The sequence below is a fragment of the Globicephala melas genome, chromosome 11 (assembly GCF_963455315.2).
Source record: "Globicephala melas chromosome 11, mGloMel1.2, whole genome shotgun sequence".
Taxonomy (NCBI): Eukaryota; Metazoa; Chordata; class Mammalia; order Artiodactyla; family Delphinidae; genus Globicephala; species Globicephala melas.
This window is the reverse complement of record NC_083324.2, coordinates 67,576,597-67,603,978: the sequence shown is the minus strand read 5'-3', so window position 1 is coordinate 67,603,978 and position 27,382 is coordinate 67,576,597. Positions and strand designations below refer to the sequence as shown.

Genomic DNA, 27,382 nt, shown 5'->3' with positions numbered 1-27,382 from the left:
TCATTTGCTGTTAATGTAACTACACCAAGTCTCTTCAGTTAATAATTTCCTGAATTTTTTTCATCCTTTTTCAACCTTCGCGTGTCCTTCAGTTTTAGATATATCGCTTGACATAGTATATATCTGGATTTTGTTGGATTTACATGTGTTATAATTATTTTATTTAGATCTGTTTTTGCCACCATAATTTATTATTTAATTTTCATTTGAAATATTTCACTGTTTCATTTCAATCCTTTTTTTTTTTTCAATTAGGAGATTTGATATCCAAATATCCTCCTCCCTAGTAAGGAAAGAACTTGCTTCCCTCTACCTCCATTATGTTGCTGTTACTCAGGCTGGGATATTATTGATTTATTTTTCCTTTTTCTTTGGCTTTGGCTTTTTATTTTAAGGTAATAAATATATCAATGTATATGTTTTTTCTCCATAGATCTCTTGCAGCATCTTTCAGATTTTTCTCTTCCTTTATTAAGTACCTCAACCAAAACTGTTTTTAAAGGGTTTGTGAGGCAAAACTCTTGAAGCTCTGTATGTCCCAGAACCATGCCTTTATATATATGAATGACAGTTTTGTTGACTGTAAAATCTTAGGTTTATTTTCCTTCAGTCTTGAAAGTACATCTATATTGTCTTATTTTTCCCATCCAGTGTTGCTGCTGAAAAATCTGATTTGTGTTCCTTCATATCGTTTCTTCTGTTTTGTTCTAGAGGCTTTTTATATTTGTTATTTCTTTGTCCTTGCCTTCCTTCTGGGAGATTTCTTCAAACTGGCATACCAGTTAGCTAATTTTTCCTCAGATGTATCTGTTCTTATATTTATCTTCTGTATTCTCACCTATTATGTAATTAATTTCAGCTATTATGATATTGATCCTGAATTTTTGCTGGGCTCCTTTAGTATTTTCTTGTTCTTGTTTCGTATTGGTCGTATTGAATATTCCTCGTTGCTTTTACATGTCTTAATAGTTATTGGTCCCCATTGATATAATATTTGTTCTTCTGTTTGAATGTATAATCCATTGTTTGTTTTATAGTTATATTCCTCAAATTCTTATTATTTTGGTCTCAGAGGTTTTTTGTTTTTTGTTTTGAAACTGAAACCATTAGCTATTCCGAACATCAGGCAGTGTGAATGGGGAAAGGCCAGACCTCAGTCCTTAAAAATCCACATGTTCTCAGGGAGATGTGCTGAGCAGAGAGAGAAAATAAGAGTTAAACAAATACTTCACATTCTGTAGTCAGATCCTTTTCCTCCACTTTGTCCCTGATGGAGTAGTAGTATTAGTAGGAGACACTTCTGGGATTGTCTTTTCCTCACCCTGGTTGTGGGGAAAGTGAGATCAGTTGGTACCCACCTGTCTTTCTGCCCTTATCTACTCCTGAGGACATTTGAACCAGTAGTTTCAACCCCCCCACCCCCACCCCGTGGGAGTAGGTGCTAATGCCCAAGGCACTGGGAGAAGTAAGAGCCAAACTAACAAAACTCCTGTTTATTCTCCCACAGCCTTGTGGTCCAGCCAAAAGTACCCCCTTCCACACAAAGCAGGTTAAAACAGTCACTACCCCACCCCCACCATTCCTCTCCCCAACTATCACCTCAGGGGCATTGTACTTTTTTTTTTTTTTTTTTTCCTGTTTTTTTAATCTGTGTTCCTCTGGGGTTGATCTTGAAGAAAGGAGCCAGAGATAGAAGTCAACTACTTCAGCATCTCGGTACCAAAATAAATTTCCAAGGTCACATTTTTCCATTTAAGCAAAGAACTCTACTACTAGACCTACTAACCTCTCAATCCCAGTTTTGAATTCCTGGGAGAAAGAATCTGATTGGCAGAGCTTGGGTTACATAGAATAGTGTATGGACCTAAGCATCTCGGACCTTTGGCTGTGTAGATAAGCCATGCTACCTCCTCCCTTGAGCACCTATCTATTTCCTTTATCCTCTTTAAAATAAGACAATTTCTTTGACTACTCAACTAGTAGCATGAAGTCATAATGTGCAGGTGAAATAAATACCTGATACTTACAAGATGCAGCCAGTCCCACAGTTTATTTCAGGAGAGTTGGTTTACAGCTATGTGTAGAAGATAAAATATGTCATTCTGAAAATCGTGCATCTGGGCAACACCGACAATAGAATTTTTTTAAGTTAAAACTATAAACAAAACAATGTAATTAACTAAAATGCAAATTAAAAATTGAATTAATAAAAAATGTATTTAAAATTTTTAAGGTTTTTTTTTAAAGTCTTTTCAATAATGAAAATCATTTTGTTTTACAGGTAAAATGAAAGGCCTGGCATTTATTCAAGATCCTGATGGCTACTGGATTGAAATTTTGAATCCTAACAAAATGATAACTATTATTTAGTTCTGTGAGAATGCTGCTTTGAGATTTCAGTGAAGACATTGTGGAAGGTAAAAAAGGAGACAATGTGATTCAAGATATTCATTTAACAGAAGCAACTAAGACTGATGGATTATTGTCTCAATTCAAATTGTTCTTAAGTCTATTTCCCTTTCCTATTTCAGCTATGTTTTTCACCTAACTGTTCAGTCATTCTAGTTTTAAAGTAGTGCTTTGTCTTATGTCCTTGAATGTAGTTGTATAACTACTTTTTTAGGCAATAATTAGAACAATTCTGTTCAGAGGCTGCATTTTGCCTTCTATCTTCTGACGAGATACAAGTCTACAAGTCTGCCTTTGAATCATCATTTAAAAAAAAAAAAAAATATGTTTTGTTGTGATTACTTTCTGAGGTTTCAGTTCCTCAGAAGTAACTTCAGAATGGGAAGTAAAGAACCCCAAACAAAAATGAAGCTTCATGTATATTTCAAATAGTATAAAGTTTATTCTACAAAAGAAAAGTTACTCTTGGGAGAAATTCAGAATTATGCTGACAAGGATGTGGATAGAAAAACTAATTTCTTCTCGTTACAAAGTACTTTGAAAGTTGAAGGACTAACCTCTTTATTTTGGGATGGGGAAGAGGATGGGAATATTACATACTGGGTATGCAGATACGGACTAGGCTGTCACATACTTCATCTCCCTTAATCCTCCACAGTATCCTGTGAGATAGAAAGTAGGCTGGACATGCAAAATAACTTTAATGAATCCAAGGCAATATAAATAGGCTAAGGACTCAAGATCTCATCATCATTTTTAGTATTTAGATTATACCTCAAAAATTAGTACCTTGGGGCTTCCCTGGTGGCGCTGTGGTTGAGAATCTGCCTGCCAATGCAGGGGACACGGGTTCAAGCCCTGGTTTGGGAAGATCCTACATGCCACGGAGCAACTAAGACCGTGTGCCACAGCTACTGAGCCTGCGCTCTACAACCCGTGAGTCACAACTACTGAAGCCTGCGTGCCTAGAGCCCGTGCTCTGCAACAAGAGAAGCCACCGCAATGAGAAACCCGCGCACAGCAACGAAGAGTGGCCCCTGCTCGCAACTAGAGAAAGCCCGCGTGCAGCAACAAAGACCCAATGCAGCCAAAAATAAAATAAATAAAATAAATAAATTTAAAAAAAAATTAGTACCTCACAGTACCTCCTTCACTAGTGTTCTTTGTAAAAACCTTCAAAGAGTTTGAGCATTGTCCTCTCAGCTTTCGAGCCTGAGTACCACGGTGAGGAAGAAGCAGTGGAGGAAGTCTGGAGCATGCGGCTGCTCTGGGGATGCCTGGTTGTCCCTGTGCAAGTGGTGCTTGTGTTTCTTGTGAAGAGCCCCTACCCCAAGGTCTTCCAGATGCCAGTAATTATTTAGGATAAATTATGTTCAGTGATAACATAACTTAGTTATCACAAATCAGCTCAGTGGTCTTCCCTACCATGATTGACATTTTTTTTTTTAATTTTTAAAATTTATTTATTTATGGCTGTGTTGGGTCTTCGTTTCTGTGCGAGGGCTTTCTCTAGTTGTGGCAAGCGGGGGCCACTCTTCATCGCGGTGTGCAGGCGTCTCACTATCGCGGCCTCTTGTTGCGGAGCACGGGCTCCAGACGCGCAGGCTCAGTAATTGTGGCTCACAGGCCCAGTCGCTCCGCGGCACGTGGGATCTTCCCACACCAGGGCTCGAACGCGTGTGCCTTGCATTGGCAGGCAGATTCTCAACCACTGCGCCACCAGGGAAGCCCCATGATTGACATTTGATAGGTTTTAAAAAACAAACTGATTTTGAAAATCTCTTATGGCACAGATAATAAGAACATCCAGTTTGTGGTTTAACTACATCTGGATTTTTTGTGGACTCTAGTGGAAGACCTTTGGATAGGCCTTGCCAACTGAGCTTACACTGTTAGAAGCACTTTCATTTCCTTTTTGGATGGAATGGATTTATGCGAGCAGTTCAAACAAAAAGCAGTACTTATAGACTAAAGTAAAATAAAATTTTAGAAAAGACTGTGTTTAATTTGTAAACTTCTATACAACATGTTCTTTTAAAAAAAAAAATCTGCCCTTGGGGAGTACTGCAAGGATTTTTGAAGGGGCTTGCAGACTCATTGAGAACTGGGAATAGTTGTAATTCTATACATCAGGCAAAGCACATAATTTCTATGGATAAGGAAGGGTCGGGAAGATGAGAAGAGGAAAGTAAATGGATAAAGGGTTTTGGTAGAAAAAGTGCAGAGAAGAAGAGAATACAAATATCAAAAATGAGTCATGGAAACCAGTGCTGGTACATTTTGGGTACTAGCATTACCAAGTGGGAGGGTTATTAGATTCATAAATTTAGTCATTTAAACCTTTTTTCCTCAGAAAGAAGCCTTCTCTACTTGCTAAGTAAAACTTGCCAAAAGATAGCCCTTGCTACTCTTTAAATCTGATCCCTGTATGCACTGAAAAAAATATGTATTGTATCACTGGGCCTTGCTAGGGATTAGAACAATTCACTTCTAAATTAATTTATCTGAGCAGCAGTGACATGAAAGGGTAAATTAGAGCACAAGAAGTTTTCTTCTTTTCCATTATTGGACAGCCAGACTGTATAGGTTACTGTTAATGTAAAATAAATCAGTTGCTCATGAACCCTACATGAGACTCAGTTATAATACATATGGTCTGAATAGGAGCTGATGATGGTGAGAGAATCGCTACGGCTTCCCCATATAGCATTCTGACCAGGACTGCGTACAGTGTATATAAATATTCCTTGGCAGCACAACTGCCTGTGAAGAGGGTTATATCGGTAAAGATGCATGCTGCTGACAATAAGAAAAGACCTGGGCTTCTCTGGTGGCGCAGTGGTTGAGAGTCCGCCTGCCGATGCAGGGGACACGGGTTCGTGCCCCGGTCCGGGAAGATCCCACATGCCGCGGAGCGGCTGGGCCCGTGAGCCATGGCCGCTGAGCCTGTGCGTCCGGAGCCTGTGCTCTGCAATGGGAGAGGCCACAACAGTGAGAGGCCCGCGTACCGCAAAAAAAAAAAAAAAAAGTCCTAACTCTATCAGATGTAACAAGCACTTCAGAAGTTCTGGAATTAGTTGATAGAGGGTTCAGAACTATCAGGCACTCTGGTTTCCTTCTATCTTTGCCAAACTGTCATTCTCAGCAGTTGTTTGGGGGGCTAATAATACCTGTGATCAAAAACGCCTACTATGAGGACTTCCCTGGTGGCGCAATGGTTAAGAATCCGCCTGCCAATGCAGGGGACACGGGTTCGAGCCCTAGTCCGGAAAGATCCCACATGCCGCAGAGCAACTAAGCCCGTGTGCCACAACTACTGAGCCTGCGCTCTAGAACCCGTGAGCCACAACAAAGAGTAGCCCCGGCTCACTGCAACTAGAGAAAGCCCGTGCACAGCAACGAAGACCCAACGCAGCCAACAATAAATAAATAAATTAATTAAAAAAAAAAAAACGCCTACTATGATTCCAGGTGTCACTGTACAATGTCCAGTGAAAGAAAATAACCTGTTTTTCCTTTTGTGTCTTTAATGAGTGTAAAACCTTTCTCAAAGCTCATCAGCAGAATTCTCCTTATGTCTCAAACCAGAATTGGGTCACTTGCTTGGCTCTAATCATTGACAGAGGGACTGAGACCACTCTGACTTAGATCGTATTTACTGCAGTTACCTACATGAGGGTAGACACCGCATCCAAACTGAAACTGCCAGAATGAAGGAGCAAATAAGGGCTTCTGAAAAGGCGAAACAGAAACTGCAACAGGGTGAAATTAAATATTGAGAACTTAGTGGGTGCAAGCGTGCTGTAAGAAATCAGAACACATTTCCTGCCTTCAAAGAACTTGTTCTGAGATTGTGGTTCTCAACTGTATCAGACTTAGCAAACCCTCCTTATTATAACATGGGAATGTTTATAACATCTATCACACTCACTATCCTAAAACAAAATTCATATATAACTTACCTATATACACAGTTTCAAAAAGGATCAGTCCAATGCCTTTATTGTAATAAAAAGGAGAAATAAATCAATTTTTAATAAAATATGCATTTCAATATGTAAATGCCCAGATAGTACTACACTAGAAAACAATGAAGTAGTCAGGTGCTTTCTCTTATATATGGAAGAAGTAAAACTGTTCAATAGCATACTGATAACTCTATTTGGTATTCTAAAATAGAGACTAAATTCATGATTCCTGAAGAGCTATAATGTTACAACTTTATTTACTTATTTATTTTTTTGGCCATGCCACGTGGCATGGGGAAATCTTAGTTCCCCAACCAGGGATCAAACCCATGCCCCCTGCAGTGTCCTTGAAGTCTTAACCACTGAACCGCCAGGGAAGTACCAGTGTTACAACTTTAAATGCATACTGATAACAGGTGTGTTTTATTGGTCACTCAAAGAAATTGAATGATGTTACTGTTGGAAACATCATTTTCCAAAATGGTGATCAATTCTCGTGGAGGTTTTGAATAAAAGAATAATATTCCTTCTGTTTATAGGGTAGTTTTGTCCCCAGTGAATATTAAAATTATACATACAAATAAGTAAAATGGAAGTTCTAGGCTCAAAAGATAAAAGCAGATGTTATAATTTTTTAATTGACATAAGATTGTGTAAGGTTAAGGTGTGCAGTATGTTGATTTGATACCACCATAGGGTTAGTAACACCTCTATCATGTCACATAATAATCAATTCTTTATTGTGATGGGAATGATTAAGATCTAGTCTCTTAGCCTAGAAATCAACTACAAGAAAAAAACTGCAAAAAACACAAACATGGAGACTAAACAATATGCTACTCAATAACCAGTGGGTCACTGAAGAAATCAAAGAGGAAATTAAAAAATATCTGGTGACAAATGAAAATGGAAACACAATGATCCAAAATCTATGGGTTACAGCAAAAGCAGTTCTAAGAGGGAAGTTTATGATTATAGAGGCCTACCTCAGGAAATAAGAAATCTCAATCTAACCTTACACCTAAAGGAAAAGAACAAACAAAACCATCCTTGGCTAGCACTTCTGCTAGTATATAGGTGGTGACCCTGGTGGAGTGACCCAGACTGTCATCTCTGAGGGGTCTGAGCCCCTGGATGACATGTCCTTTTCAGACCAGCCAGGGTTGCTGCACTTGTCCATTTGCCTTTAAAACTGGGCATGAGCATACCAACAGGCACCTAAGTGGGTCACATGGATGCTAAGCATACTCCTAGCTGCCCCCATTGTGTAGCAGCAGCCCCACTTCTTCCTAATGATAAGGGTCACTTGCTACTGCCAGAATGGTGATTCTTCTTGCCCAAAGTAACAGGGCAGCAACCAAAGCTTAAAAGTAATGGGATTAATCCCAAAGCAACCTACAGATTCAATTAAAAACCTATCTAAATCTTAATGACTTTTTTTCAGAAATGGAAAAATTCAAACTAAAATTCACATGGAATCTCAAGGGACCCCAAATAGCCAAAACAATCTTGAAAAAGAAGAATAAAGTTGGAGGATTCACACTTTCTGATTTCAGAACTTACCACAAGCCTTCAGTAATCAAAACGGCATGATACTGGCATAAAGACAGACATATAGACCAATGGGATAGCATACAGCCCAGAAACAAACCCTCACACATATGTCAAATGATTTTTGACGAGGATACCAAGAGCATTCAGTGTGGGAAGGACAATGTTTTCAACAAATAGTTCTGGAAAAACTGGATATCCACACACAAAAGAGTGAAGTTGGACCTTTATCTTATACCATCTGTAAAAATTAGCTCAGAATGGATCAAACAAATGTAAAAGCTAAAAGTATAAAACTCTTAGAAGAAAACATGGGGGAAAGCTGCATGACATTGGACTTGGCAGTAATTTCTTGGATATGATACCAAAACAAACAGGCAACAAAAGAAAAAAATAGACAAATTGGACTTCACTAAAATTTAAAACAAATTTAAATTTAAATTAAAGGACACTATCAACAGAGTGAAAAGGTAACCCACAGAATGGGAAAACATACTTGAAAACCACATCTGGTAAGGAGTTAATATCCAGAATATATAAAGAACTCCTCCAATACAACAACAAAAACAACCCAGTTAAAAAATGAGCAGAGGATTGAAAATCAAAACCACAATGAGATACCATTTGCACCTATTCAGGTAGCTATTATATATAAATGAAAACAAAAACAGAAAATCACAAGTGTTGACAAAGATGTGAAGAAATTAGACCCCTTGTTCACTGCTGGCGGGAATGTAAAACAGTGCAGCTGCTGTAGAAAACAGTATGGCAGTTCTTCAAAAAACTAAACATAGAATAACCGTATGTTCAGCAATTCCACTTCTGGATATATACCCAAAAGAAAACAGAGACTCAAACTGATATTTGTACACCAGTGTTTGTTAGCAGCATTATTCACAATAGCCAAAAGGTGGAAACAACCCAAATGTCCATTGATGGATGAGTGGATAAATAAAATGTGATATACACATACGATGGAATGTTATTCAGCCTTAAAAAGGAATGAAATCCTGAAACATGCTACAACATAGATGAACCTTGAAGACGCTGGGCTAACTGAAATAAATCAAACACAAAAAGATAAATACTGTGTGATTCCATTTATATGAGATACCTAGAATAGTCAAATTCATAGAGACTGAAAGAGTGGTGGTTTCCAAGGATTGGAGGGAAAAGGAAATGGGGAGTGATTGTTGAATAGGTACAGAGTTTCAGATGGGGAAGATGAAAAAGTTCTGGAGATGGATGATGGTGATGGTTTCACAACAATGTAAATGTACTTAATGCCATTGAGTTGTATACTTAAAAATGGTTAAAATGGTAAACTTCGTTTTGTATATTTTACCACAGTAAAAGAATTAATGGGACTCATATTGTGTGCCCTGGTGAAAGTGTCTCACTTTTTAGAAGGACCTCTAGACAAGCAGAACCTGGAGTTGTGGGGATAGGAAGCACAAATTCTCCAAGAAGATAACTGGAGCAATGGTGGTAAGAGGGGCTGCTTATATTTTCCACCATAGTTGCTGAACCCATATGATACCTATTGGGAGTATAGTACTAATCATGATAATTGATTTTGGGTATATAATGTGTCCCTTCGGTTTTTAAGTAAAAATAAAAGACACGTTTTTCATTTTCACCAAGAACTTTATTGAACAACATATCCACCCTTTTGTTCCACTACCTTCTGCCATTTTTCAGGCAACTTCATAATTCCATCTTCCCAAAACTTTTAATCTTTTTGAGCAAAGAACTGTCCCAGCTGCCTTTTACAGTCTTCCAGGGAATTGAAATTTTTTCCATTAAGAGAATTTTGTAAAGACCGAAATAAATGGAAATCCGAAGGTGCAATGTCTGGTGAATACGGTGGATGAATCAGAACTTCCCAGCCAAGCTGTAACAGTTTTTGCCTGGTCATCAAAGAAATATGTGGGCTTGCGTTATCCTGATGGAAGATTATGCGTTTTCTGCTGACTAATTCTGCACGCTTTTTGTCGAGTGCCACTTTCAGTTGGTCTAATTGGGAGCAGTACTTGTTGGAATTAATCATTTGGTTTTCTGGAAGGAGCTCATAATAGAGGACTCCCTTCCAATCTCACTATATACACGACATCACCTTCTTTGGATGAAGACTGGCCTTTGGTGTGGTTGGTGGTGGTTCATTTCACTTGCCCCATGATCTCTTCCATTCCACACTGTTGTACAGTATCCACTTTTCATTGCCCATCACAATTTGTTTTAAAAACAGAACGTTTTCATTATGTTTCAGTAGAGAATCACATGTGGAAATGTGGTCAAGAGGGTTTTTTTTGGCTTAACCTATGTGGAACCCAAACATCAAAGCAATTCACATAACCAAGCTGGTGCAAATGATTTTCAATGCTTGGTTTGGATATTTTGAGTATGTCCGCTCTCTCCCGTGTGGTATAACGTTGATTGTTCTCAATTATTGTTTCAATTTGATTGCTATAAACTTCAACGGGTCTACCCAACTGTGGAGCATCGTCCAGCGAGAATCTCCAGCACGAAACTTCACAAACCACTTTTGACACCTTCGATCCATCACGGCATCTTCTCCATACACTGCACAAATCTTTTTTGTGTGTTTCAGTTGCGTTTTTACCTTTCTTGAAATAATAAAGCATAATATACCAAAATTGTTGCTTTCTTCTTCCATATTCAATATTAAAATGGCTACACCAAAATTCACCAATTTTGATGTCTTTTTTTAAATGCATGCTGATATGACAGCTGTCACATACAAACAAAATTGTTTTGAATGAAGTTAAAGACAACTAAGTGCTACTAGAGCCATCTTATGGAAAAAACCGAACCTTTGGCCCACCCAATAGTATTTTTGAACAGATATTCTCTCTTATCTCTCATTTTTAATTCATCATTGCCTGCCTGATGAATCTCAGTGGCTTCATCTGCATAGATACTAAAAGAATAAGCATAGTATCAGTTAGTGTGGGTGAGGTTATACTGCAGTAACAAATGATCCCCCAAATCTCAGTGGCTTACAAGAAAGGTTTATTTCTCCCTCACACTGCATGTCCACTGATTATCTCAGCTACAGCTAATGATGCAGTTGCAGAACAGGCAACTCCTGGTGTCAGTGGAATAAATGGCTTCTCCAAGAGCTGCCTTTATTGAGGTATAGAACGGGCCTTTCAGGCAGCCACTGGACTGAACATTCTTCACCCCAGGTTCAGAAAGACGCAGGACTCCTCCAAGGCTGCTGGCTTCCTAGTCCTTCTCTGGCGTAGTCATATTAGCACACAGATGTGTCCCTGTGCCTCTATCATAATGCTCTACATTAGCTTCTCAAGAAAGAACCGGAAGCATCAGATAAGATCCCGTTCAGGATCAAGGCTCTCTAGAAGAGAGAGGTAATCAAGGATGTTTATTCAGAAAACACTAACTCAGCATTCTGTTCTTGGTCATTGTATCTTGGCTTCTTTCTCCAAGCCAAGAATTTTTCTGAAAGTTCATTCTAGTCCTTTATGTCTTTGCCATTCACCACCCTGCTGTGTGTTTCTGGAGGTCTCATCTCTCTTGCAGCTTGATCACCACGTTTCCTTTACCATCACAGGGGTAATCATTAGTGCTACACACTGATATCTGGTTCTCCTCTCTTCTGGTCACATAGTAGGATGCATTTCCAGACTTCCTTAAGATTGGTTCTGTGACTAATGCTGGCATGAATTGTGAGTAGAAATGGTGTCTGTCCCTTTTGAGCTGAAGAATTTGTTAGTGTGAGGCTTCCAGAGTTTTCTCTTTTCCTTCTGGAAAAAGCCACTGATATTTTGGGGTTATTTTTTTTTTACTGTTGCATAGCCTAGCCTATCTTGACTGAAACTATCGCATACCTTTTTTCAGGTATTTAAAGTATACATGACAAATTAAAGGCTCTTATAATAATATAAGTCTTCAGACACATAATGGGTATAAAATGCTCCATAACTCTTAAGGTACAAATGTAGTCCCACGACTCTTGTCTCTCTAAATCAAACTTAAATTGGCTCAAGCACCCAGATGCTATTTAGGTAGAAAGTTTAGAATCACTCTATTGAGTTATTCCCACTTACCCTACATTGTTTTTTCTCAATGTAGTTTATACACCCTCTGCATCGCAATCACCTGGGGGTATTTGTTAAAAACAGACTCCCTCAGTATTCCTCAAATCAGAATCTCTGGCAGGACTCAACGTGCCCCCAAGTCATTCTTACGCTCACTTCACACATGATCTTTCTTAGTCTGAAATCACCTTGCTCTACCTTGTGACTCCCACGTGATTTCTAGACCAGCATTATCCAACAGAACTTTCTGCATTGATAGAAAGGTACTCTCTATGTATACTCCAATACACTAGCCACACGTGGATACTGAGCTCTTGAAGTGTGACTAGTATGACTGAGGAACTGAATTTTTAATTTATTTGAATAGCCACACATGGCTAGAGGCTCCCATGTTAGACAGCACAGTTCTAGACTGTTAGTCCTTGAGAGCAAGAACTGTATCTTCAATCTCTGTATCCCCTTTGTGCCTGACACAGAGTAGCCCAGTAAATAAAAACTGAAATAGGAAATAGGCCTGCACTACTTCCATTTTTGAGGTTCCTGGTATATTAAGAAAAGAAGAAATGCCAAAACAGGATTACAAAAAGTGTTTTCTGGACAAACATTTTAAATCTTTACACTTACAAAGCAGCTTTATTGTCCTATTCTCAAGATACAGGATTAAAATATTAAATCATAGACATATAGTGTCTAAGAGCAATACCTAATAGCTATGGGGGAACTCAGTTATCTTTCTACCTTTGATTTAGCAAATATAAAAGGTGCATTAAGACAATGAATCTTGCTTAAGATCTTTCCATGTAACTTCAGTTAAAGTGTATATGTGCAAATATCACCAGTGTATACAAATCAGATCACTAATACATGAGGTATAAAAGGGTTTAAAACAAAAATAATCATAGATTAGATATAGGAAAGCTAACTCTTCATACTGTGGCCTACTGGAAGAATATACTAAGAGAGGCTGTGAGAATAGTGTTTGGAGAATTTGGGACGTGACGTTTCGCACTTACGCTTGCCAGCCGTTACTTTACCTATCTACTTTCCTCAGAAGAGCAAAAGCAAAGTTAAAAGTGACATTCTTTAGATTTGCAATAATATTAAAACTTCTTTGAAAATAATTCATTATTCTGTTGGTTTAGTTGATGTAAAACCCTAGAGAACTTGTAAACAAAACATTCTTATCAGCATGGAAGGATCAATAAGTTTTAACTCTTGCCTGAAGTAAGGGTAAGGGACTGTAAGGTAGTCATCATTAGCATAATTATCACTTATTTCCCTAGCTTTTCCATGATCAACCTGAGGTGGCTAGTGCAACAATACACATAATGTAGAAAATTATAAATAAATCTGAGCAAGAGAAAACCTAAATTTAAATAGAAGGTCAGCAACAAGGACCTACTTACTGTATAGCACAGGGAACTCTGCCCAATATTATGTAACAACCTAAATGGGAAAAGAATTTGAAAAAGAATAGATACGTGTATATATAACTGAATCACTTTGCTGTACACCTGAAACTGCAAAAATATTGTTAATCAACTGTACTCCAATATAAAATAAAAAGTTTAAAAAGTACAATAGTGAAAAAATAATAAATACATAGATAGATGATAGATAGACAGACAGATAGATAGATCAGGACCAGGGAATAAGAACGCAGATTCACAGGCCACAGTTCCTATGTAAGCACTAAAGCTGAGCTAAAACTTGACTTGGAGCTTCATGACGATGAAAGTGAAAAGGGAAACACATAAACTGGTTACATTATTTGTCTGTAAGGAAGACACATCACTTACTCAAAGGTAGTCAAGCATTTCCTGACACTTGGCTCTAAAAGAAAATTCTCTCATGGGATTTTCCATAAGAAACATAAAATGACCAAGTGCACAATAGCTCTACAGCAAATGCACTAGTGGGCTCTGTGGAATTGTCTCTTCTAGAATCCCTTAATGTATGTAGAAGCCACAATATTCAAAAGACAAGTCAGTAAAACACTCCTGGTAGAGGGTGAGAAATGTTTCTGTGTGGACGAGCTCAGGACAATGTGGTCAGGGATGCAGTTTTCTGATGGACCAGCTAATACCCTGGCTGACTAAAAGCAGATACATATTGTTCAGAACTCAGTAATCTCATCAGCAGATGGTGGGTGGTTGACAGCCTTTTGTGAAGAGTGAGTCATCCCATTGAGATTCTCACCTAAATAGGAACATTTCTCTCTTCATGGGGGTGGACAGAGGGAGGCTGCAGGCAGTGCAGGTTTTTCCTTAAGAAAACCAATTCTTCAAAATAAGAACGAAGTATTCAAGTTTGTAAAGTTCTATTCAATAGAGAAGAGGGTCTGCAAACTCACAGACAAGTCATGTTTTTTTTTAAACAAAGTTCACATTAGTTACCAATGTTAAGAGATGAACAGATTTCAAATCTGGCAAGCCCAGATGCTCGCACACCACTTGGCAACAATCTGCTGGCTGGGCGTGGGGCATTTGCCCACCCTTTAGGCAACTGAATGTCCTGTTGGAGGATGAACATTTGGATGGAAAAATTTTCAAAGAAGAAATTATCAGTTGCTGACTCTCGCTGAGAAAAATCTGAATAAAGCTCCCATGAAATGTGTGGCTTTTAGCAAAGTGACTGCTCAGTAAATCTACCTGGAAGAGTTCCTTGCAAAACATACCCTTAAGTAAAGAAATGAATCTGATACTGAGTTACTGGATCTAAACCAGTTAAATTTCAGGACATGTACCAAAATAATTATTTTAGTTTTAGAACAGGTGATCTTCACCCACTTCTGACAAATGCTAAACCACAAAATCAACCGTACGTTAAAGTTAATTATAATAAAATATCATCAGCATTAAGGAAGATTGACTTTCTTATCTCCAAAGCAAGACAGCATATGTTCAAATAATACAAAAGTGGTTTCAAATTATTTAGTTTAAAAATAAGGAGGGCCACAACTTGCCTGTTTTATGCTACTTGAAATACTTTCTGATCTGTCTGAACACCAATTCTATTGATCTGGACTTTCAAGGTCACAGAAGTCCTGGTTTTATATGATTCTATACTGAACTCATGGAGCTCAACCTGAAACTAGTCCTTGTCCACAGATTCAAAGCCTGAGAAATCATGCAAAGCTGCAACCTTTCTTTTAAAAGCAAAGTTTACTTTTTCTAATTATAAAATAAATGCACAATATCAATAATTTAGAAAATAAAGAAGAATTTAGACTGTTTTCCCTCAGGTTTTTATTTTGAAGAATTTCAAACCAACAGAATGCAGATATGCAGGCCAAGGGTCCTCCCAGTTCCTAAGGCTGAGCCACAGATTTCTCACAGCTTCTTGGCAGCCAGAGTGAAAGGAGAAAACAGCCAGTTATGTAATTCACATCACCTATAAGGAGAAAACATATCAGTTACTTAAGAGTAGCCAAGTGTTTCATGGCATTTGGCTGAGAGAGAAAAATTCTCTTATTAAAAACTATTTTTTAATTTTTAATTTATTTTTTAATTGGGGTATAGTTGCTTTACAATGTTTTGTTAGTTTCTGCTGTACAATGAAGTGTACAGCTATAGGTATACAGCTATATGTATACATATATCCCCTCCCTCTTGGACCTCCCTCCCACCCCCCCATCCCACTCATCTAGGTCACCACAGAGCACTGAGCTGATCTCCCTGTGCTATACAGCAGGTTTCCACTAGTTGTCTATTTTACACATGATAGTGTATATATGTCAGTCCTAATCTCCCAATTCATCCCACCCCCCTTCCCCCCATGAGAGAAAAATTCTCTTGTGTTCACTTCATAAAGAATACAAAGTGATATCATACACAATAACTGCACTGGTGAGTTCTGTAAACTATTTCATCTAGAATCTCTCAATGTTAGCAGAGCATGCATTGTATGAAGGAAGGCAGCAGCCTGGGGGTTAAGAGCGTGGATTCTAGAACCTAACTACTTGGGTTTGAATCCTGGTTCCATGACTATTAATTGTGTGACCTTGAGTAAATTACTTAACTTTTCTAGGTCTTAGTTTCCTGAATTATAAAGTACTGTGATTAATGATATTACCTCTCTCAAAGGGGTATGAAGCTTAAATGAGTTAATGCCCAGAACATACTTAAAACAGTACCTGGCACATAGTAAGCATCATCATTATTTCAGTAAACGCTAAAATAAAGGTGTACACATGATGTAATAGTACAGAGGATGGACACTTAGACCAAATGAGGGCTGGAGGGAAGGTTTCCTAAAGAGAGGATGCCTGGTTTACTACTTAACTGCTGTTAGCGTGAACTTGGCCCAATTACTTAAACTTTGTATCCCCACCTGCTAAAACAGAGATATAATATCAGATACTGATACAATAAACTGATGTTTGTGAAATTAAATGAGATAATATATGAGGATTAGATGAGCAAATGGAAGAGAGCATGGCATGTAAAACAAATGTTTCCACTTGGATCTGGTGGAAAAGTAAATAAACTACCCTTGCATTCAAATTTTACATGTGTCCATTTTTCCAATTAAAGGGTGTACTTAAGTTCACAAGTAGCTGTACAAAACTATTAATTCATATCACAACAAAGCTACCTAGAAGTAATGTTAAACGATCAGTGGTGGATTAGCACAACTCTCCTGTTTTTTTTATCACCACGGAAATGCCTTATGGTTACGTCATTTTTGAGGCACATTGTGTCCACCTGAGAGAGTAGGTAAATATAACACCTTGATTTCCATTTGGCAAAAATGACTACTCTCTCATCTGCATTACTTTATATATCCCTCATGTCACTTCATATAGAATTCTATTATACTATGTAGAATACTGTGTTATATTCACAGTTCATTCGATTTATACCTTGCTTTGTTTAAAAAAGAGCTATGGCGATTAGTTACATACTTATATGTTTATCTCCCTTCCAAAACTGTGAGTTTCTCAACTAACTGTGTCATATCCACATCCATAGTATCTGGACATAAGCTGGAACATAATATACTGATTCTCACTGTTTGGTGAAATGAGTAGGATTTGAAGTGTGCTGTTATAAGCAAATGAGCCTAATATAAAGTTAAGGGGGAGAGAGACCTTCAGGATGGCGGAGGAGTAAGACATGGAGATTACTTACCTTCCTCTCCACAAATACATCAGAAATACATCTACATTTGGAACAACTCCTACAGAACACCTACTGAATGCCGGCAGAAGACCTCAGACTTCCCAAAAGGCAAGAAACTCCCCACATACCTGGGTAGGGCAAAAGAAAAAAGAAAAACCAGAGACAAAAGAATAGGGACGGGACCTGCACCAGTGGGAGGGAGCTGTGAAGGAGGAAAAGTTTCCACACACTAGGAAGCCCCTTCACTGGCGGAGACAGGGTGTGGCAGTGGGGAAGCTTCGGAGCCACGGAGGAGAGCACAGCAACAGGGGTGCAGAGGGCAAAGTGGAGAGATTCCCGCACAGAGGATCGGTGCTGACCAGCACTCACCAGCCTGAGAGGCTTGTTTGCTCACCCGCCAGGGCGAGTGGGGGCTGGGAGCTGAGGCTCGGCTTCGGAGGTCAGACCCCAGGGAGAAGACTGGGGTTGGCTGCATGAACACAGCCTGAAGGGGGCTAGTGCACCACAGCTACCCGGGAGGGTGTCCGGAAAAAAGTCTGGACCTGCCTAAGAGTCAAGAGACCATTGTTTTGGGATGCACGAGGAGAGGGGATTCAGAGTACCACCTAAATGAGCTCCAGAGACAGGCGCGAGTCGTAGCTATCAGCGTGGACACCACAGACAAGCATGAAATGCTAAGGCTGCTCAGCAGCCACCAAGAAGCCTGTGTGCAAGCACAGGTCACTATCCACACCTCCTACCCCGGGAGCCTGTGTCGCCCGCGACTGCCAGGGTCCCGTGATCCAGGGACAACCTCCCCAGGAGAACATATGGCGTGCCTCAGGCTGCTGCAACGTCACGCCGGCCTCTGCTCTGGCAGGCTCACTCCACATTCCATACCCCTCCCTCGCCCCGGCCTGAGTGAGCCAGAGCCCCCTAATCAGCTGCTACTTTAATCCCGTCCTGTCTGAGCGAAGAACAGAAGACTTCAGGCGACCTACACGCAGCGGTGGGGCCAAATCCAAAGCTGAACCCTGGGAGCTGTGCAAACAAAGAGAAAGGGAAATCTCTTCCAGCAGCCTCAGGAGCAGCGGATTAAATCTCCACAATGAACGTGAATATCTGAATATCTCTGGAATATCTGAACAGACAACGAATCATCCCAAAACTGAGGCAGTGGACTTTAGGAGCAACTGTAGACTTGGGGTTTGCTTTCTGCATCTAATTTGTTTCTGGTTTTATGTTTGTCTTAGTTTAGTAATTAGAGTTTCTTATCATTGGTAGATTTGTTTATTGATTTGATTGCTCTCTTCCTTTTTTATATATATATAGATATATATATATATTTTTCCTTTTTCCCTTTTTGTGAGTATGTGTATGCTTCTTTGTGTGATTTTGTCTGTATAGCTTTGCTTTTACCATTTGTCCTAGGGTTCTGTCTGTCCATTTTTTATTGTTTGTTTGTTTTAGTATAGTTTTTAGCACTTGTTATCACTGGTGGATTTGTTTTTTGGTTTGGTTGCTCTTTTCTTTCTTTCTTTTTTCCATTTTTTATTACTTTTTAATTTCTTTTAATTTTTAATATTTTTTGTTTTTATTTTAATAACTTTATTTTATTTTATTATTTTCTTTCTTTCTTTATTTTTTTCTCCCTTTTCTTCTGAGCCATGTGGCTGACAGGGTCTTCATGCTATGGCTGGGTGTCAGGCCTGTGCCTCTGAAGTGGGAGAGCCAACTTCTGGACACTGGTCCACCAGAGACCTCTTGGCTCCATGTAATATCAAACAGTGAAAGCTCTCCAAGAGATCTCCATCTCAACACTAAGACCCAGCTCCACTCAATGACCAGCAAGCTACAGTGCTGGACACCCTATGCCAAACAACTATCAAGAAGGGAACACAACCCCACCCATTAGCAGAGAGGCTGTCTAAAATCATAATAAGGTCCCAGACACCCCAAAACACACCACCAGACGTGGTCCTGGCCACCAGAAAGACAAGATCCAGCCTCATCCACCAGAACACAGGCACCAGTCTGCTCCACCAGGAAGGCTACACAACCCACTAAACCAACCTTAGCCACTGGGGACAGACACCAAAAACAATGGGAACTACGAACCTGCAGCCTGCAAAAAGGAGACCCCAAACACAGTAAGTTAAGCAAAATGAGAAGACATAGAAACACATAGCAGATGAAGGAGCAAGGTAAAAACCCACCAGACCAAACAGATGAAGAGGGAATAGGCAGTCTACCTGAAAAAGAAGTCAGTGTAATGATAGTAAAGATGATCCAAAATCTTGGAAGTAGAATGGAGAAAATACAAAATATGTTTAACAAGGACCTAGAAGAACTAAAGAACAAACAAACAATGATGAACAACACAATAAATGAAATTAAAAATTCTCTAGAAGGAATCAGTAGCAGAATAACTGAGGCAGAAGAACAGATAAATGACCTGGAAGATAAAATAGTGGAAATAATTACCACAGAGCAGAATAAAGAAAAAAGAATGAAAAGAATTGAGGACAGTCTCAGAGACCTCTGGGACAACATTAAACACACCAACATTCGAATTATAGGGGTCCCAGAAGAAGAAGAGAAAAAGAAAGGGACTGAGAAAATATTTGAAGAGATTATAGTTGAAAACTTCCCTAATATGGGAAAGGAAATAGTCAATCAAGTCCAGGAAGTGCAGAGAGTCCCATACAGTATAATTCCAAGGAGAAACATGCCAAGACACAAATTAGTCAAACTATCAAAAATGAAATACAAAGAAAAAATATTAAAAGCAGCAAGGGAAAAACAACAAATAACACACAAGGGAATGCCCATAAGGTTAACAGCTGATCTTTCAACAGAAACTCTGCAAGCTAGAAGGGAGTGGCAGGACATATTTAAAGTGATCAAAGGGAAAAACCTACAGCCAAGATTACTCTATCTAGCAAGGATCTCATTCACATTCAACAGAGAAATTAAAACCTTTACAGACAAGCAAAAGCTGAGAGAATTCAGCACCATCAAACCACCTTTACAACAAATGCTAAAGGAACTTCTCTAGGGAGGAAACACAAGAGAAGGAAAAGACCTACAATAACAAACCCAAAACAATTAAGAAAATGGTAATAGGAACATACATTTCAATAACTACCTTAAATGTAAATGGTTTAAATGCTCCCCACAGAAGACACAGACAGGCTGAATGGATACAAAAACAAGACCCGTATATATGCTGTCTACAAGAGACCCACCTCAGACTTAGGGACACATAGAGACTGAAAGTGAGGGAATGGAAAAAGATATTCCATGCAAATGGGAATCAAAAGAAAGCTGGAGTAGCAATTCTCATATCAGACAAAATAGACTTTAAAATAAAGACTATTACAAGACACAAAGAAGGACACTCTATAATGATCAAGGGATCAATCCAAGAAGAAGATATAACAATTGTAAATATTTATGCACCCAACATAGGAGCACCTCAATACATAAGGCAAATGCTAACAGCCATAAAAGGGGAAATTGACAGTAACACAAGCATAGTAGGGCACTATAACACCCCACTTTCACCAATGGACAGATCATCCAAAACGAAAATAAATAAGGAAACCCAAGCTTAAAATGATACATTAAACAAGATGGACTTAATTGATATTTATAGGACATTCCATCCAAAAACAACAGAATATACTTTCTTCTCAAGTGCTCATGGAACATTCTTCGGTCACAAATCAAGTGTTGGTAAATTTAAGAAAACTGAAATGTATCAAGTATCTTTTCTGACCACAATGCTATGAGACTAGATATCCATTACAGGAAAAATATCTGTAAAAAATACAAACACATGGAGGCTAAACAATACACTACTAAATAACCAAGAGATCACTGAAGAAATCAAAGGGTAAATTAAAAATACCTAGAAACAAATGACAATGAAAACCCGACAACGCAAAACCTATGGGATGCAGCAAAAGCAGTTCTAAGAGGGAAGTTTATAGCAATACAATCCTACCTCAAGAAACAAAAAACATCTCAAATAAACAACCTAATCTTACACCTAAAGAAATTAGAGAAAGAAGAACCAAAAAACCCCAAAGTTAGCAGAAGGAAAGAAATCATAAAGATCAGATCAGAAATAAATGAAAAAGAAATGAAGGAAACAATAACAAAGATCAATAAAACTAAAAGCTGGGTCTTTGAGAAGATAAACAAAATTGATAAACCATTAGCCAGACTCATCAAGTAAAACAGGGAGAAGACCCAAATCAATAGAAATGAAAAAGGAGAAGTAACAACTGACATTGCAGAAATACAAAGGATCATGAGACATTACTACAAGCAAGTATATGCCAATAAAATGGACAACCTGGAAGAAATGGACAAATTCTTAGAAAAGCACAACCTTCTGAGACTGAACCAGGAAGAAATAGAAAATATAAACAGACCAATCACAAGCACTGAAATTGAAACTGCGATTAAAAATCTTCCAACAAAAAAAAGCCCAGGACCAGATGGCTTCACAGGCGAATTCTATCAAACATTTAGAGAAGGGCTAACACCTATCCTTCTCAATCTCTTCCAAAATATAGTAGAGGGAGAAACACTCCCAAACTCATTCTACGAGGCCACCATCACCCTGATACCAAAACCAGACAAAGTTGTCACAAAGAAAGAAAACTACAGGCCAATATCACTGATGAACATAGATGCAAACATCCTCAACAAAATACTAGCAAACAGAATCCAACAGCACATTAAAAGGATGATACACCATGATCAAGTGGGGTTTATCCCAGGGATGCAAGGATTCTTCAATATACACAAATCAATGAATGTGATAAAACATACTAATTAATTGAAGGAGAAAAACCATATGATTATCTCAGTAGATGCAGAAAAAGTTGGACAAAATTCAACACCCATTTATGATAAAAACCCTCCAGAAAGTAGGCATAGAGGGAACTTACCTCAACATAATAAAGGCCATATATCACAAACCCACAGCCAACATCATTCTCAATGGTGAAAAACTGAAGCCATTTCCGCTGAGATCAGGAACAAGACAAGGTTGTCCACTGTCACCACTATTGTTCAGCATAGTTTTGGAAGTTTAAGCCACAGCAATCAGAGAAGAAAAAGAAATAAAAGGAATCCAAATCAGAAAAGAAGAAGTAAAGCTGTCACTGTTTGCAGATGACATGATGCTCTACATAGAGTATCCTAAAGATGCTACCAGAAAACTACTAGAGGTAATCAATGAATTTGGTAAAGTAGCAGGATACAAAATTAATGCACCAGAAATCTCTTGCATTCCTATACATTAATGATGAAAAATGAGAAAAAGAAATTAAGGAAACACTCTCACTTACCACTGCAACAAAAGGAATAAAATACCTAGGAATAAACCTACCTAAGGAGATAAAAGACCTGTATGCAGAAAGCTATAAGACACTGATGAAAGAAATTAAAGATGGTACAAACAGATGGAGAGATATACCATGCTCTTGGAACGGAAGAATCAACAGTGTGAAAATGACTATACTACCCAAAGCAATCTACAGATTCGATGCAATCCCTATCAAACTACCAATGGCAATTTTCACAGAACTGGAACAAAAAATTTCACATTTTGTATGGAAACACAAAAGACCCCGAAGAGCCAAAGCAATCTTGAGAAAGAAAAACAGAGCTGGAGGAATCATGCTTCTGGACTTCAGACTATACTACAAAGCTACAGTAATCAAGACAGTATGGTACTGGCACAAAAAGGGAAATATAGATCAATGGAACAGGATAGAAAGCCCAGAGATAAACCCATGCACATATGGTCACCTTATTTTTGATAAAGAAGGCAAGACTATACAATGGAGAAAAGACAACCTCTTCAAAAAAATATACAAATCAATTTTCACTGCAAAGTAAAGGAGCTGTTACAGTGGAGGATTACTGGACTGAATGTCAACATTATGACATAGTATGAGTGTGTTTCCAGTTTGGTAATTGCAATCATTGTTGCTTTTGTTGTGGTCATCTATTTACAATGCTTGGTGTCAGTTTAGTTATCTCTTGTAAAAATAAAATACAGTGTGTGTGTGAAAAAAAAAAAAAGAACCTATTGTATAGCACAGGTAACTCCACTCAGTACTCTCTGTAATGACCTGTATGGGAATAGAACCTAAAAAAGAGTGGATATAACTGATTCACTTTGCTGTACAGCAGAAAGTAACACAACATTGTAAATCAACTATACTCCAATAAAAATTAATTTAATTTAATTAACACAATAAAATGAACAAAAAGCCATAAAAAAAAGACAGCCTCTTCAGTAAGTGGTGCTGGGAAAACTGGACAGCTACATGGAAAATAATTAAATTAGAACACTCCTTAACACCATACACAAAAATAAACTCAAAATGGATTAAAGACCTAAATGTAAGACCAGACACTATAAAACCCTTAGAGGAAAACACAGGCAGAACACTCTGTGACATAAATCACAGCAAGATCCTTTTTGACCCACCTTCTAGAGAAATGGAAATAAAAAGAAAAATTAACAAATGGGACCTAATGAAACTTAAAAGCTTTTGCACAGCAAAGGAAACCATAAACAAGACGAAAAGACAACCCTCAGAATGGGAGAAAATATTTGCAAATGAAGCAATTGACAAAGGATTAATCTCCAAAATTTACAAGCAGCTCATGCAGCTCAATATCAATAAAACAACCCAATCCAAAAATGGGCAGAAGACCTAAACAGACATTTCTTCAAAGAAGACATACAGACTGCCAACAAACACATGAAAGAATGCTCAACATCATTAATCATTAGAGAAATGCAAATCAAAACTACAATGAGATATCATCTCACACCAGTCAGAATAGCCATCATCAAAAAATCTAGAAACAATAAATGCTGGAGAGGGTGTGGAGAAAAGGGAACCCTCTTGCACTGTTGGTGGGAATGTAAATTGATACAGCCACTATGGAGAACATTATGGAGGTTCCTTAAAAAACTAAAAATAGAACTAACATAAGACCCAGCAATCCCACTACTGGGCATATACCCTGAGAAAACCATAGTTCAAAAAGTCATGTACCTCAATTTTCATTGCAGCTCTATTTACAATAGCCAGGACGTGGAAGCAACCTAAGTGTCCATCGACAGATGAATGGGTAAAGAAGATGTGGCACATATATACAATGGAATATTACTCAGCCATAAGAAGAAATGAAATTGAGTTATTTGTAATGAGGTGGATGGACCTAGAGTCTGTCATACAGCGTGAAGTAAGTCAGAAAGAGAAAAACAAATACTGTATGCTAACACATATATATGGAATTTGAAAAAAAAAAGGTTCTGATGAATGTAGGGGCAGGACAGGAATAAAGACGCAGATGTGGAGAATGGACTTGAGGACATGGGGAGGGGGAAGGGTAAGCTGGGATGAAGTGAGAGAGTGGCATGGACATATATACACTGCCAAATGTAAAACAGACAGCTAGTGGGAAGCAGCCGCATAGCACAGGGAGATCAGCTCGGTGGTTTGTGTCCACCTAGAGGGGTGGGATAGGGAGGATGGGAGGGAGGTGCAAGAGGAAGGAGATATGGGGATATATGTATATGTATAGCTGATTCACTTTGTTATACCGAAAAAACTAACACACCATTGTAAAGCAATTATACTTCAATAAAGATGTTAAAAAAAAATAAAGTTAAGGGGACTCTCTAGGAATTTATGTGAAATCAGTCAGTCTGATCTTCTCCTTTGTTAGATGAGAAACCAAAGCATGGAATAGTTAAGTGATTTGCCAAAGGTTACTTAGCTAGTTAATGGCCAGAACTAAGAGTAGAATCTCAAACTGCCATCAACTAGTCCAGATGGCAATCCAGTATACTGACCTGCCTTTCTGACCCAGGTAATTTGGTGTTTATTTCTACTACCTCACTAAAGCTGCTATTGTTGGTCATCAATCACTTTTGTGTTGCTAAATCCAGTCAGTGCTTTTCAGCCCTTGATATACTTGCCCTATTTGTGGTCTCTGACTCTGCTTGAGACCATATTGCAATTCTTTCCCACCTTGGTTTCAGAGGCATTACACTCACCTAGTTCTTTTATCTCTCTGGCCATTGTTCCTCACACCTTGTGGGCTTCCGTTCATCTGCCACTGCCTTTTAAACTGAGTGCTTCCCGGGGATCTATCTTTGGTCCTCTTTATCGTTTCTTCTATATTTTCTGATTGATCTCATCCATGACTAGGACTTAAATTACCAATTATTGATATAAGTTAATGTCCTCTAAATCTAGTTTAACTCAACTTCTCTCCTCATGCGCAGACTTGTGTAATTCGACTGTTTATTGGATATTTCCCTCTGGATGTGAAGGTTCCCTTCAAGTCACAGTCACCTTGCAGTAGTCTTTGAGGGAGCCTAATAAATTGCACCCTTTTTTCTAGATAAAAGAGAATGCAGCAGGGGACCAACTATCATCTTTGTTACTGAATGTATTCATTTTGATTGCTGTTGTAACAAATTACCACAAAATTAGTGGCTTAAAACAACACAGATTTATTAGCTTACAGTTCTGGAGGTCAGACATTCTAAAATCAAGGCATTGGCAGGGCTGCGTTCTCTCTTGGGGCTCTAGGGGAGAATCTGCTTCCTTGCCTTTTCCAGCTTCTAAAAGCTGCCTGTATTCCTTGGCTCCATCTTCAAAGCCAGCAGCACAGATTCTTAAAATCTTTCTCTCTGACCTCTGCTTCCATCATCATATCTCATTCTCTGACCCTCCTGCCTCCAGTCCAGCCAGATAATCCAAGACAATCTCCCCACCTCAAGATCCTTAATTTAACACACCTGCAAAGTCCCTCGTGCCCTGTAAGGTAACATTCACAGGTCTTGGAGCTTAGGACATGAAAATCTTTCAGGAGCCATAATTCTGTATACTACAATTGACAAAATTAGTATTGGATATTACCTGTGGACAGAGAGCTTCCTAATGCGAAACTCTGGTATCAAATAGGCTTACTAACTTTGTAGCCCTGGACCAGGCACCCTCAATCCCACCCATAGGCCCTGCTCCTGGTGAATCAGAAAAGAACACAAAGATAGTTCCCTGACAGAAGCTTTCCTTTAAGAGGAAAGTGATGGGATGGGCTACACCTGTCCCGTTTCTCCTTTTAAATTCACCAATTAGGAAGTCACTGCTCTAGGGAGGAGTGAGCTGGGGCAGGTGCAGTGAGAGGCCAATATCATATTATATATATTATATATTTTATTAACAGATGTTACTCTGTGTGGGAGGAAACATCATGAGTGGAGAATAAGTGTTTCCCCAACAAACATATCCATTTTTGAACACACCATCATTTTCTAGAAATCCAATCATCCTCCTGGGACTGTCACCAGCACTATCTAATACGCTGGATCAGAAACTTGTGGATAACCCAGACTCATTTTCATTCACATTTTGTTAAATGTTTCCACCACCTACCCCAGCACCCGTGCTGGAAACTTGGCTTACTCATTTATCCCTCACTCAGCGCTGTCAATTCTACCACCTTGACAGCACTCACATCTATCCCTTCCTCTACACTCCCACTGCCAAAGCTTTGGTTAAGGCTCTGATCTCTTCTTACCTGGGGTACAGCAATGGCCTCATAACTGATCTCTCTGCCTCAAGTTTTGTTCTTCCTATTTTCACTTCCATACCTTTACTCATGAAGCTTCCTTTGGCTGGAATTACGTCCTTTCCAGTCACTCTCTCCAAATCCCCACACCCCAGTGGACCTCCAGTTCGCCCAAGCGTCAAGCAGAATTGACTGTCCAACATCCAGGATCAGACTTGAACCTAGGTTTCCCTGACTCCAAAGTCCATGCTCTTAACTGCTCTTGCTCGACTGCCTTCTCTTATAATAAAGATATTTTAAAGTCTAGTGAGCTTTATACTTTAAAAAGCACCTTTGCATATATTATTTCCTTTTAGCGGTACAATTCTTCAACGTAGTAAAGATGGGTATTGTTATCCTCGTTTATAAAATGAGGAAACAGAGGAATTCAAGGCCCGGTCCATCACACGCTGCTGCTGAGTTAACGAGTGTCATTCAGCAGCCTTACACATTAACCGCGCGCTCAGCCCCTTCTGGTCCCAGTCCCTGGAGAACCTTCCTGCACTTCGCAGAAGTAGCCGATGGGGTCCGCGCGAGTCTGGACTAGGCCACTGCTGCCTCCACCACAGGCGCCCGGGCGATCACGGCGGGGAGCTTCCCATTTGCA

At 38.9% G+C, this 27,382-nt stretch overlaps 1 protein-coding gene and 1 long non-coding RNA gene across 3 annotated transcripts in view; one reads left to right on the top strand and one right to left on the bottom strand.

The window, feature by feature from the left end:
• Positions 1–9,301, top strand: part of GLO1 (glyoxalase I) — a 26,406-nt gene extending 17,105 nt beyond the window's left edge. The window contains exons 6-7 of one of the 2 annotated variants that reach the window (XM_060307447.2): positions 2,282–2,417; positions 7,822–9,301. In XM_060307447.2, the coding sequence (XP_060163430.1) occupies positions 2,282–2,370 (89 nt within the window). In that variant the 3' untranslated portion in view covers positions 2,371–2,417; positions 7,822–9,301. Of the gene's footprint in view, positions 1–2,281; positions 5,864–7,821 lie in introns of those variants that run through there. The other variant, XM_030870836.3, reaches the window with a different exon arrangement.
• Positions 8,855–27,382, bottom strand: LOC115860743 (uncharacterized). Its single transcript, XR_009565722.1, has 4 exons — positions 26,746–27,382; positions 22,077–22,193; positions 17,143–17,261; positions 8,855–15,403 (listed from the first exon to the last, which is right to left on the bottom strand). It is a non-coding gene; the product is annotated as an uncharacterized lncRNA (long non-coding RNA).